Below are 14,340 nucleotides of genomic sequence, written 5' to 3' on the forward strand. Positions count from 1 at the left end.
TATAAATTAACCCATTGACTCCTGGCTTTTTTGGAGCTGAATTTACAAAAAACAGACTGAAAACAGATACCTCCCCCCCTATTCTGAGTTTTATACAGCCCGTCAAAGTCAAACACAGCTGCACCTAGTCAGCGGTATCCAAGCTTTCCAACAGTGCTTTGCGGTCCCCACTTTTAATCCCTCGTCGATGTGCTGAAGCCAGCACAAGTTGATGGTTGCTTGTATTTTTCATCAAAAATACAGCTATGAGCATATTAGGAGAGTGTCTCAGGACATCATGAAGTCTTTTGGGGCATAATTGAGTGCTTTGCTTATGGATATTTGCAAGCAAAGGTGGATTCATGATGATTTTTTCTTGTTTGGCTTTGCCCGGATGAGAAAATAATTTTCTAATGAATCACCACAGCTCTCCTAAATGGTGTCTTTTCTGAAACCAAATTGATTGCAAAATTGTTTACACTGCTATTCTGGGTCTGTATGGCCTGGAATTGATTCGTTTGGCTTCGGGGTGAAAAGACTTCTAAAAAACCATCTGACTTTGGGGAGAGGAGTGTTGACTGGCCCTCCCCTCGTGAATTTTCCCCTGGATCTCCCAGAATGCTTTGCAATACGTAAAGATATTTTCGTGGTTGTACAATCCTTCAAGGAATGGACATTGTGTTTTGAGGCCAAGGAAATGTACCTGGAGGATCAGAATAAAGGTATCTATTTGTGTCTTGAGCTGTGTTTGCTGATCTCTCTCCCTTGTGTGGTATTTTGAGCGTTTTATTGAGAGGGGTGATTCTGCTTTTCTCTCCTTGTTCGATTTGAGATTTGTCAAAGAACCTGTGCTATTATTTGGCTTAAGAGTAGATGCCAACACCTTGGTTGGATGCATATCTGCAAGACCATTTATCCCTTAGACTGATGCCTGAGTATCTTCATCTTGTTGTGTTTATTTTGAATTTATGAATTTTTTGGGTTGTGGGTACTTCCCAAAGCCGGTACAGGCCGGTTCAGGGGTCAATGTGTTAAAGAATGTGGCTCGTCTTTGCATGTAGGGCAAGCATTCCCTTAGTCACTGGTTGTATATCCATGATTTATGGCTGGATCTTACATTTATCCATGATCCTTTTCAGGAGTGTGAGTGGTTCAACTGCCAGCTGTACCACGTGCGTCACGACCTGCAGACGCTGGAGCAGTGTGTGCTCGCGGGCTCAGCAGCCATTCCACGTGCACTTGATGACGTGGTCTGGGCGCTGAAACGAGGCCAAGTGCCGTCTTCGTGGCAACACCCCAACGAACAGCCCTCGCCACATTCCCTCTCGTCCTGGCTAGAAGGTGAGGGATTGGTTCGTAGGGACGTCCCTAAGGAATTTCTCTGAAACGTTTTATTTTTCTTTACTACTCTGTCTGAGCTTATGCTACTTTGGTAGCTGCGAAGTATTGCCAACAATTTCCAAGGCCTAAACTCCATGCTTCCGTCATAGTTACATTTAAAATAAAAGGAGTTGTAATAGAATAAAATGAAGGCCGTAGAAGTCGTGTTCTGGGTTACCGAACTTCCACTGTACAATCTAGATATCTCTTTGTCAGCTCAGCCGTCCATCTTAAGATATCATGAGTTTAGTTTAGTATATCTGATGCAACTTTAGGTGGCATCCCACCTAAATATTCCTATGAATTGGCGAATCCAAGGGAGCAGCAATAACTGGAACTTGATATCCTTGACTAATCAAAGTTTATGTATCGCTCTGCAGCCTTCCATAAGCGTCACAAACAGTTAAGCGGCTGGATTTTAGAAGGCGTGGTGCCTAAGGTCTCCGATGAGCCGGCCCTGGGGCGAGCACGGCTAAAAACAATCTGGCTTGGAGGCCTGGCGAACCCTGGAGCGATAGTGACGTCACTAAGGCATGAGAAGGCCGCCATGTCTGGTGTTGACTATGACGAGGTATGGTAACCATAATAATAATGGGGGCATCTAGAAACACACCTGCGTGGGAGTAATCGTACTAACAAAAAAAGCGTTTGAACTCTCCGAGATGTTTCGTTGAGGAAATGGGACCCGCTGAGCCGTTACAAATACCCTCCACGAACTTCCCCAATGTTAAAAGGTTTTCCCAAATCAAATTTCCAGGTCTCGCTGCGATGTTTCATTTCCAAAAAGTATGGGTCACGTGACAGCGAGGGCGAGGAGGATGACGGGATCGTTGTATCGGGACTGTACCTCGAGGGCGCAGATTATGACGCCGACAGCGAGCACCTGCTTCTACAGCCAAAGTATGTATTCAGGCGTACCGTAGTCTCGAATCCCGGTCAACTAAAATCCTATACATATATCAATTCTGGTATCTTTAGGTATTTTTCAATTGTAGACACCTTTCGCATTATTTTTTTCGTCACCGCTTTGTTGCAGGAAAATTTGCATTAAGTGTTCCCATTTCAATTCCTGAACCAGTTCGCACTCTTCTTAACAACTTCTGAACTCTTTTTGGTTGAACTTTTGAATTCGTTTGAGCTGTCCTCAAGGGTTTGTTATTTCAAGAATACGCCCTTTCTTCCTCACGGTATTCTCGTCTCCGTCCTCAGGGGTGCTATCATCCCACTACCAGACATGCATCTCAGGGCAGTGATCGACTCCGAGGGGAACTCCGGGTCCCAGGAAGATAAGGATGCGTGGTATGAATGCCCAGTCTACATCAACCGGGTAAGCGGGTGCAGAATATTAGTAATATCACCGGAGTTTTGCGTTTGCGGTTTTCTTCGGTTAGCCAGCGCGATACAGCAGACATATATTTGTTGTGTTTGAGGAAAACTTTACAAAAAAGGGAATCCTTGAACCAGAAACTTATAAGAGTCTCGAAGATGCGACAACGGTTATACAGCTAGGACGGCGTGAACATCCTCCTGCTAGACAACGTAAGGCTTGGAGTTTCGCGTTGGCGGTTGATATCTATCGGACAGAATGTATATTTACGTGCGGCCTTTTGATTTTTTCTACCGTTGCCGTTCTTGTTGCCGTCTTCTTAAAGTACTGTTAAACAGCGCCAGCTGGAAAATATACCGGCGAGACGCTTGCCTAGTAATGCAAGTGCTGTTAGAACACCATTTTGGGAGGTGCTGTGAAGTGGTTTGCGGACATTTTTGTCTTAGGGTTGACGGAGCATAGCAGCGCCAGCAACGCTGGCTGATGTAAAGCGCTTTTTACCGGAGTTCTATCTTAGTCTGTGACATAAATAAGCATAAAACCGAGGCACCGGGGCTAACCACTAACAATGCCACATATGTTTTAAGATATGGGATAGGCCAGCCCGAGGCGATATTTGGTATGTAGCTCCCTGGAGCGTAGGCGCTATCCTCGCCCCTCACTAATCTTTTCCAAACGTCGTGGAAAGGACTGTTATGGCGGAGTGTTAACGCCAAATAAGTTTATATAGCTAGAAACATGCCAGAAGTTGCATAACCCATTCCCATGTTTAAATTTTAGGGGTTCTAAGTGATATAACATGTTGAATTTTGCCATTGTTCTAACGAAAACCCGGAGAAAAAAGTTGAAGCATTTTCTGACACTTCTTTTCTTTCTGCGTTCTGTTTCAGGCCCGGCAGTCCTGTACTTTTTCTCTACCACTCAAATCCGACACGGACCCCGAAAACCTGACTGTTGCTGGGGTAGCTGTGGTTTTAGATCCAGGCGACATTGTAGGAACCTGGAAATTAGTTCCAAGGTCATAACTGAGCAATAGAGAATGTTTGTATATTTTTACGCGAGTTTATAGATTTTGTAAGTTATGACTTTTTACTTCGTGTATGGTATAAATGAATTGAATTGGCATTTGCCGACTTGTACAGACATGTTAGACGAACATTTAATACAAAATAAAGCAAAGTGTGATATAGTGGGTCTCCTTTGGTTGGATCTTTAGTTATCGGGCCAACCAGGTCTTAATAACTACTGGAAAAATACCAAAACCTGGACCGGACCCTGGACTGTACTCTGGTCCCATATTCCCGAGACTCGAAAGCCGGATTCCGCTTCAATACGGCATCCTTTTTCCCTGGACAAAAATACTCTTAATCCATGCTATAGTGTACGTTTTCTCATGGACGGTCATCTTTTTGGATTGTATTTGTTAATGAGCGCCGCGCTGACTGTTAATTCGAACATCTTTCCAGTGTGTACAGTGATTTCATGTCGTTAAAATTCCCCAAATTTGAGGTGGCGATATTTCGCGACACTTTATTTTCGTAGAAACCAAATTAAATCGGACAGAATAAATGGAATTGAAATGTGCTTTATTCATCAAAAACATGCCTCTAACTACAGTTCCAGCGCGTCATTTAAAATGAAATTAAAAGCGAAAATAAAGTGTAATAAGGTAGTCCTTTTGCAGAGTTTTGGAAGGAATTCATGTATAACATCTAGGCTTGGACGGCACAGCCGTAGCAGGCCACGTAAGGTTGGGGGGAAGGGGGTTATGTATTGTTCAATGTTACCATAGCGTGCTTGCCCGGAGAGAGCGCCGAACTTGTCGAGCTCGGTTGTTGAAAGTAAAAGCTCAGTGTTGTGTTTAGAGTAGCGCTCAGAATTGTGTCTTAGGACTTGACAATTGGCGACAAGCACTTAAGAACAAGTTCTTAAGATTTGGTGGAAATAGAGCAAGAGAAACCCTAAAAATTGAGTAAGAGATGGGAAGACACGGCGACATTCGGTAAAGTAAACAAGTTTCACTCGGGCGGCGACTGGGAGTCGTACACTAAACAGTTGGATTTTTATTTCATTGCAAACAACGTAACGGAAGAGAAGACTAAGAAAGCAATTGTTTTAGTTTATCTGAATCCCGATACGTTCCAACTCTTGAAGGATTTGATACAGCGTGCGAAACCGAAGGACGACACGATAACGTATCATGTTATTGTGAAAACACTGAAAGAACACACGAAGCCAGAGAAGTCTGCCCTTGTGGCGCGATACGAGTCCGATAACCGTTATCGCAAACCAGAGGGGTCCGAAAGCGAGTACGTGGCTACGCTCAAGCACTTGGCTGGAGATTGCAAGTTTTCCGATAAAGTAAGAAGCGAAAGATTGCGAGACAGGTTAGTGTCTGGAATTAGAGACGACAAGATGTAGAGAGAACTACTAAGAGAGAAACTCGTCGACTTGAACTTTAAAAATGCTGTGCGAAAGTGCCAAACGGTCGAACAGGCAAATAAAGATGTCTTGGCATTTAGGACGGAAGAGCTCCATTCCGAGGTGAATACACTGGAGGGAAATAATGGCCAAAAGCAACTTTTGCGAGATGGAGATACCACAGGGAACCCAAGGAAACCACCCCAGAGTGCAACAGTTTCAAAATGTTACCGCTGTAACGGGAAGCACGACCTACGGTCCTGCGTTTTCAGTCAATCCAAGTGTTTCTCCTGTGGCAAAATAGGGCACATCAAGAGAGCATGACGGCAGCCGGCAGGTCAAGCCCAATGAGAAACCACAGGCAACCCATACAGGGGTCAAGGTTATGAACAAAAAATGGGAAAGAAAGAGGGTGACGACGGATGGCATGGATTGTATGAAATGGGCTCTAAGCCAACTAGGAAACCCATCATTGTCGACATAGAGGTAGAATGGATATCGTTTCAAATGAAACTGGATACTGGGGCTGCTGACTCAGTTATAAGCGAGACCAAATACCGCGAGTGTTTGCGTCATGTGCCCCTGGAACAAACAGATCTAAAATTGGTTCTAGAACTTGGTTCCGCTTGGAGCCATAACAGTCAAAGTGCGCTACGGAAACCAAGATACTTCCCTTCCCTTATATGTCATTTCCGGGAATGGACCCACCCTGTTCGGCAGGGAGTGGTTACGTTCAATCACCCTGAACTGGCCCTTGTTGAATCTAACCGCAAGCAAGAATTTAGAAGATGTACTTATCAGCCATGCTTCAGTTTTCAAGGAAGACCTTGAAACACTTAGGGCATCAGGGCTAGTATCCAGTTGAAACGACGCTGTCCCTAAGTTTTTCAAGGCCCGCCCTGTTGCGCTGGCCCGGAAGCCTACTGTGGAGCGTGGTTTGGACTCTGGACAAGGTTTTGGGCCGACTGATGGACTTTGGCCTTAGGGTAACAGAAAGAAGTGCACATTTATGCGTGATTCAGTGGAATACTTGGGTCACATAATCTCTGCGGATGGTCTCCATCAGGCCAAGCCTCTTAAGTATATTATGGAACCAGGAAAGAGAGTTCCATTTACCACGGCAGCACCACTGCAGCGATGATGTCTTTTCCTTGGTGTATTTTCGTATGAAATCGAGTACCGGGGAACCTAAGCGCATGCCAACTGTAATGGATTGTCGAGGCTTCCGCTAGTGCAGACACCAGCGGATGAGCCGGACGAGGTGGAACTGCTCCATATGTCTGTACTTGATGCGTTACCACATGATAGGGAACTTCGCCACGAAACAAACCAAGACCCACTCCTCGCGCGGGTGGTGCGCTTGGTAGAGACGGGATGTGGAGGGGCTGAGCCTAACCCGGACTTGGCACCTTACAGCAGCCGCAAGGAACTGCTTACTGGCATCACCATGTGGGGTCACCGTGTGGTGGTGTCACCCAAGCTTCGGCGGCGAGTTCTTGACATACTACATGAGGGTCACATCGTTATGGTTAAGATGAAGGGAGTAGCACGGGGATACGTTTGGTGGCCACGGATCGATAGTGAGATCAAGGCCACCGCCAAGCTCTGCCAAGGTTGCCAGGAGACAGCCCGGAACCCTGCTCGAGCCCCTCTACATCGGTGGGGGTATCCAGCGCAACCCTGGCAACGATTTCACATCGACTTCGCTGGTCCGGTTGCAGGCCACATGGTGATGGTGGTGTCCGATGCGCATAGAAAATGGCCCGAGTTCTTCATCATGCACAGGGACACTACCGCACTGGAAACTGTTAATTCCTTGCGTACACCATATGCCCGGATGGGCCTCCGCGAGCAAATAGTAACAGATAATGGGCCACAGATCAAGTCTAGAGAGTTCGAGCATTTTAATAAGATGAATGAAATTCGACATGTGACAGGCGGAGCGTACAATCCGGCGACGAATGGTCTGGCCTAACGACTGGTGCAGAGCTTCAAGACAGGAGTCAAGGCTGACCTCACAGAGCGCTCACTGCAGCACAAGCTGGACAGGTTCCTGTTCGCGTACCGTAACGCACCCCACGCCACTACTGGTTACAGCCCGGCGCAACTACTTTTTGGAAAGAGGCTGCGATTTAGACTTCACCTGATCCTTACTGATGTCAAAAGAGATGTTGGAAAGTAGCTTTTGCAGGATGAGCACCATTATCTCACCCGTTTCGAGTTTCTGTTTGAAAACATTGGGGGGGGGGCACATGCCCCCAGTGCCCCACCCCCTGCTACGGCCCTGTGATGAAAATGTTATTCCCAAACTATATGTTTACTCGGCAAAAAAAACATTTCCAATAACGATTGTTTAATAATAATAGTCTTCAGTGGGATTTTTTAACATGATTAAAAATACATTGCCAACGAAAAGATTCTCAACATGAATTTTCCGTCAATGACTATTAAAGAATCGCTGTTTTACCTGGGTCGATTTTTGAGCTCCGACTGTAATAATCGAATCAAAAGATGGCTGACAAAAAATAATGTTCGTCGCTAAAATTTGTGATGTTCTCTCATCAATAGGAATTTTAAAGAAATCCGTTAAGAACCATTTGTCATGTGAAAATCAGCTTTTATGTAAAAGTAAGAGGAGTCTTATTTTCAGGATATTTATTGGTGTCACTCTTTTATTTCTGATTGACTTATCGGTGGTGGTAATCGTTCAAAAGAACTTTGTCGCCGTTAAAAGCATCCGCCGTTAAGTCAACCCATATGTGACTCGCGTAAACAAGACGTAATTGCAAGATAGACGCTTTTCGTTCATATTGTTGTGCCACTCGTTTCCCACGCTGTGGTAGCTTTCAGCAACTCGTATAACATCCTTGTAGGCTGTATACAAGCCCTAGTTTGACGGGTCTAGTTTCGAACAGGGACCGACCATTGAAATATGGTGCTAAATAACAGGTGTTGGTTTCCGTCTCGATTTTTCTTTTCCACAATGCAAAGCAGAATCACAGCAACCGCCACCATGGTATATTAAGGCGCTTTATTTAAAATAAAATTAAAAACCTTGTTTTTTTTAAACACCTAAACTTTAATTAAATAGAAACAAAAAACCTTGTGTCTTCAAACAGCCAAACCTTCATGTCACAGCAGTAACAAGGCGACCATGCTGGGTCTTTTACAGAGAGGCCTGAAGGTTTGCGCATTTTATTTCGCAAAGAACACCGCGAATTCTAGGGCTGTGCAATCTCCCCGCCTCTAACCAACAGGCTTGGCATTGGTTGTGCAACCCCTATCTTCTTAAGAGTATAAAATCTCTGGTTTCTTCCACATTTGAACATTGTACGCTTTCAACAAGGAATGAATTCAGGTCCCCACTTTCCAAGTAGCGATGAAATATTGTCAGGAATGCTTTGATAATGAGATGTTCTGACTAATGAAATTCGAAAAATTACAAAGAGTGATTAGACATACACTCCACAGGGTTTAGAGTCAATCATTAAAACAAACTGTTTGTTAAGCTTCGAAAACATTCGATTTGCACCAGAAAATGATATAGTTGTACACAACTCACTATAATTTAGATATCCAATGAAATTTATCGACATTTTCACATGTGTCAATATTTATTTGTGTTCCCTGTTTCCTCCACGCACTACTCACGCGCAGTGTGAACTTAGTCTATTGTATTATTACCAAGCAGCTTTTTTTAACTATAACACAAAGCCTTTTGAAGTGTGGAGAACTTCTAGAAGATTTAAGGTGAGGACTTTTATATGTTTAGTATAAATCCACTCACTATCACGAATCTCGCCCCTGTACTCACTTTCAATTGGGCCACAGATAGTGAGTAGCGAAAAAGCATGCGTTTTCGCGCTAAAAGTGGTTATTTATTACTGAGAATTAATGAAATCGTATTTTTTCGAAGGTAGCATGTTTTAGTGGATTTATACTAAAACAATTAGACTACTCGTTCTCGTTTTCTATGAGTCAAATAGTCAACACGCCTCGTTGACTGTCTTTTGACTCATAGAAAACTCGAACTCATAGTCTAATTGTTAAATAGTTTGTGAATGTATATCTTTTTTGAAAGGAGTGTGCGACCATTATTTTCTTGATTATTGTCAGTGTACTTATCACAAGAATACGAAAAACACGTTCAATCGACAGCACTCGGTGAGTTGCACTGCCACTGTGAATGATTTATATTTGGATCAAAATCTAACGAAAAACCAGCTGGGCCTTCACAAATCAAAGACATGATAGATAGAACCGGCTAGTTTTGCGTGGATTTCAGGGCCTTCATTATCTTTAAATCTAGTGAATGTGATCCTGTCTAAACCTTTTTCTAAGGAAAACCCCAAGAAAAATGTTGGATAAGAAAGCTTTCAGAAGGTAAATATCTTCCAAACTTTGATTGTTGGCTTCGAAAATACACTCTTTTTATAAGAACGTCTAATTTCCAATTTAGGCTGAGGCCTTCTTATTATTTTTGGAGTATATTTCAATGCAGAAAATGTTCTTCTTAAATTACAGTGTATCTAAAAACATAATTACAATGTCCAAAACATAACCAGCCAATAAAATATTAATGATCAATAACAATAATATTTATTTTAGAATGTATCACACAAACTAAACAATATTTTGCTATTGTTTTAGCATGTTTTTGGAATCTGGAGAAATCTCAGGCTGATCTTTCTTATAAAAAGATCTTAAAAAAGAGTTTACATAGACATATTTTGACTTTACGGTTATAGTGAGCGTTGGCTGAAAATATCATCATTAGCGATAATGCGTTTAAAATTGCTTGGTATCCACGATTAATATCCACGAGCCTCCTGGAAACTAAACAATACTATGTATTTATCATCTCTTTCTTTTGAAAGAGAACCTTAATGTGCGGTTCTCGTCTCCTCCAGGGTACAATTTGAATCACCGATTCCACACCGGAATTTCACGCTGTTTCTCCTAAAAGAATTAGCCTACACGTAGAGCAATAATAGTTAAACTAGCACCAGGTAATAACAACGCGTTTTAAATTTGCTAAAGGTGTTTTGCTAAATTTTAAAGCCTTTTCTCACAAAAGAAGGACTGGATTGGTCAATACACTCTAATGAGAACTGGTGCGCGTGTTTCTCTAAAAGGAAATGAAATCCATCCATGTAAAAAAAAAAACTTTGCCGTATCCGCTGAAATTAACGAAACGAAAATGATAAGAATTACTTAGGAATTACTTTAAAAACGTACTTTGTATGCAAACTTTACATTGTTTCCGCTAGTCAACTCCCCTATAAGACTTATAACATTGTTTCCGCTAGTCAACTCCCCTATAACACTTATAATATTGTTTCCGCTAGTCAACTCCCCCACTTACGCGAGGTAGGAGATGGTATTGTATAGACATAGTGTTGTCAGGGACACCTTGCTCTCATTAAGACTCCGAAATAATAACATCGGCCGGAAAATCTCTGATATGTTGCTTACTTAAGGATTGAACGAGTTCCGTGGCAAACATGTTTACCGGCAAGATCACATGAATCCCGCAAAAGAGTTTAATCTTTTTACACCATTTTCGTGAAAATTTCGCGAGCTGAGTACTGAGATATCGCGTATTTTTTTAATCAAAATTCTGCCTACAGTATTTGTCTTTTTTATTTTTTTTTTTCAATGCAACAAAACATGCGTCCATCCGTTTAGGAAACTTTGCTAATGGCATTCATTTCGTGACACCTTTCTTTACTTGTCGCACACATCAGTTGAATAGTCTTGTCGTGTCTCTCCCTCTTCCCGTGGCGAAAAGGCGCACGTGTTCGCAGGCGTTACCCGGCTTCAAACGCTTAAGGACTCGCTCCTCCCATATCTTGGTTTATGGTCTCAAGGCAATGTTAGCGGGTGACCCCAGTGGAAATGTAATACTACGTACAAACGGCACGTTGGGTTATACGTTAGCCTTAAGCTGGTTTTCATTCCATGCAGGGCGAAGCCATGGCTGATGCGAAAAACACCACCTTGTACAAGACAACCTTAAACAAGACAGCTGAGTTTGAAGATTTCTGGTCAACTTGTTCATATGGATTCATCACCAGGGACGCGCGTATTATTCTTATGAGCCTGCACGCATTGTGCTGTGCGGTCGCTATGGTAGGAAATGGGCTCGTGATCGTCGCCGTGGCACGTACGACGGCTCTCCGAAGAGTCTCGATGTTCTTCGTAGCATCACTCGCCGCTTCGGATTTCATTCTTGGATTTGTCATGAACAGCATCTATTTTCTTTACTTATTTTTTTATGAGCACCATGAGGACGAACTGCCGGACCAATTCTATGTCAAATTAATTAAAGCAGAGAACTATTTTTGGGTCCAAACTGTCGCTTCGACAACTTTCAATTTATGTGCAGTGAGTATAGATCGGTTGGTCGCAATCGTACGGCCATTAATCTACCAACAGGTAATGACGGAAAAGCGATGCTGTGTAGCTATCACATTCATATGGTGTTTCTCCGCAATCTTCCCCATCCAGAGGTTTTTCATCAATGATCATTACGATCGTCGGTACATGTGGCTGGGGTGCTCAATCGTAACTATCGCCATACCCTTCGTCATCCTCATAGTCTGCTACGCAAACATTGCAAAGGTGACCTGGAAACAAGTCCGTGCCATCCACGAGTCTTCTGTCCATTCCACGCATGACGGTCTTCGTCGGGAAGTCGCATCTAATCGTAAGACTGCTGTGACGGCGGTCATTGTTGGCGGGAGTTTCCTCGTTTTATTTTGTCCCGTGGTGGTAGTTTTTTCATTGCTTCTGACCGTTGAGGACAAATGCATGGAATTACTACTGAACATTGTGTGGCAATGGATTGCCCTCGTCTCCTTTACTCATTCGGCCACGAATCCTTGGGTGTATTGCTTAAGAAGCAGGCAATTCAGGAGAGCTTTTAGGCAAATAATGTGCGCGTAGAAAAAAGAATTCCGCTGTAAGCTCCTGTGCAATTCTGTTTCGGGTCCGGATAGTTGTGTCATAATCACGCTCGACATATATGATATATCTATAAAACAGATATTCGCAAAGATACGTATTTAGTAATTCTATATTTGTTATTCAACTGATATTAAATGTCGAATGTGTCTATTGCGAAGTTTATCTAAGCAAAAAAATTTATTTCGCCATACTGGAAAAATCGTGTCCTATCCAGTGTATGGAAATAGTCTGTAAATAAAATGGAAATAGACTGTAAATATAATTCACAGACTAAATGCACATTTACAAATCCTGGAAATGTCAAATATGTCTGTGGGTAGACTGTAAATAGTCTTTAAATTTGTTAGAGAGTCTTCTCACAATTACGGCATGCCTGGAAATGGTTTGTAAAAGCACTGGAAATAATCTGTAAATAAGCAGAAAGGAACCCTGGAAATAGCCTGAAAATAGTCTGTAAATCTATGTGATCCACCTACAGCTACCATGGAAATATTCTGTAAATGTACAGAAAGGGGGCCAGAGAACCCTGGAAATAGCCTGAAAATAGTCTGTAAATCTATGTGATTCACCTACAGCTACCCTGGAAATATTCTGTAAATGTGCAGAAAGGGGGCCCAGAGAACCCTGGAAATAGCCTGAAAATCGTCTGTAAATCTATGTGATTCACCTACAGCTACCCTGGAAATATTCTGTAGATGTACAGAAAGGGGGCCCATAGAACCCTGGAAATAGCCTGAAAATAGTAGATCGCTGAAAAAGATTTTTGCAACGTTTGCCTTTATTTTTTGTTCAAATGCAACATATATGACAATATTCATGGATTAAAAACATCTCTTTCTTTACAAAAAAAAATCTGAACAATACACTAATTCTTTATTTTTTTCCTAAACAGCATCGGCATTTGTACTCCTTCCATTTTCTTAATTTTTAGTTAAAATAATGCAATAATTGTTGCATTTCTGATGTGTACCTGTAAATAAAAAGATATTAAATTTAATTTCATTATATAAAAAATAGTTTTTAAAGGTTACCTTTAAAAATGCATGGTAGATAGATGTATACTTACAAAACACAATTTCAGGAGCTCTGCCTCTTTCGACTGCATATTGACCTTCTTTCTTTTCTAACATGCCCTCAACATGCCCTCAACATGCCCTCAACATGCCCTCAACATGCCCTCAACATGCCCTCATACTGCAACTGAAAGAGCTTTTTAAAGGTCTTGTTATTCAAATAGGAGAATAAGTGCATTGATATTGCGATTTTAATTTAACTTTACCAAAGTTTTTTTAAAGAGGCAATACCTTAGCTTCAGATCCTGAAACGGCGTTGGCGTCCATGCACTTCCAATTTATGGCTTGTGTAGAAATCTTGTTACTGATTGAGCAAAACAATAGAGACATTTACTGTTGCGCTACCGACTTAAACTTGCGTGATATCAGTTTCTGTCGCGCGCGTGGCTATTGCGATTAGGTAACGGTAACATTTCATGTCACGCGATAAATATCGCCTGTAATCGAAATGACTAAATGTGTTAAAAATTCACTCGAAATGCTCCCACTTTGGCGTGGTTCTGCTTCCTTGTATTCTTCTGGTTTTACTGGTTTACTTACATTAGTTATCTATTGAACAAAATTGGGCTATTAAAATAATAAGTAGGAATAAACATATGAAACAATAGGGACCTTGATATTTACAACGGCGAAAAAAGTAGCCTGAGTTAACAGACCCCGCTCAAAATCTAAACGAACTTAGATTTTGAGCGGGGTCTGTTAACTCAGGCTACGGAGGAAAGGACGACGGCCGTTTAGATTATATCCATCCGCTCGCAGAAAGAAGATTCTGCTAGCGCGCTTAAATCTTGGGTCTGTTGGGTGTGCGCCGTCCTCGTAAAAGCTAACACATTTACTCAGTAATTTAACAAATATCCTGCTAAAACGATACCTTTAAAACTGGATGCCATAATGTAGCGTTTCAGAAAGGAAAAACTTGAAATATCTACGACAGAGTGTTTACCGCAACCGTTGACTTTGAGGATCAGTTATGAAAAGAGCTGGAAATTTCGAGTAATCAGTTATTACCCAGAACTCCTTTCGCGTGGTTAAAGACGGATATTGTTTATACGGAAAACACAGCTTCGAATTAACCCTTAAAAGTAGTCGCTTAGTCGAGTAATGATTGGAGTAAGTGGACATTTGTAGGCAAACGTCTATTGGTAGGCAAAGTGTTCTTATTTTGAAGGCTTTCTTGTCTACATAAAAGCT

The 14,340-nt window shown here is 42.1% G+C and overlaps 1 protein-coding gene and 1 long non-coding RNA gene across 3 annotated transcripts in view; one reads left to right on the forward strand and one right to left on the reverse strand.

Annotated features, from left to right (window-relative positions):
* LOC5515459 (dynein beta chain, flagellar outer arm-like) overlaps window positions 1–3,875 on the forward strand; it is a 76,083-nt gene extending 72,208 nt beyond the window's left edge. For both annotated transcript variants that reach the window (XM_048733039.1, XM_048733038.1), the window contains exons 85-89: window positions 1,119–1,320; window positions 1,740–1,930; window positions 2,117–2,259; window positions 2,569–2,686; window positions 3,577–3,875. In XM_048733039.1, the coding sequence (XP_048588996.1) occupies window positions 1,119–1,320; window positions 1,740–1,930; window positions 2,117–2,259; window positions 2,569–2,686; window positions 3,577–3,711 (789 nt within the window). In that variant the 3' untranslated portion in view covers window positions 3,712–3,875. The remainder of the gene's footprint in view (window positions 1–1,118; window positions 1,321–1,739; window positions 1,931–2,116; window positions 2,260–2,568; window positions 2,687–3,576) is intronic.
* Window positions 3,876–12,836: 8,961 nt separating this feature from the next.
* Window positions 12,837–13,257, reverse strand: LOC116618258. Its single transcript, XR_007313754.1, has 2 exons — window positions 13,143–13,257; window positions 12,837–13,046 (listed from the first exon to the last, which is right to left on the reverse strand). It is a non-coding gene; the product is annotated as an uncharacterized LOC116618258 (long non-coding RNA).
* Window positions 13,258–14,340: the final 1,083 nt, after the last annotated feature.

Source organism: Nematostella vectensis, chromosome 9 (assembly GCF_932526225.1).
Source record: "Nematostella vectensis chromosome 9, jaNemVect1.1, whole genome shotgun sequence".
Classification (NCBI taxonomy): Eukaryota; Metazoa; Cnidaria; class Anthozoa; order Actiniaria; family Edwardsiidae; genus Nematostella; species Nematostella vectensis.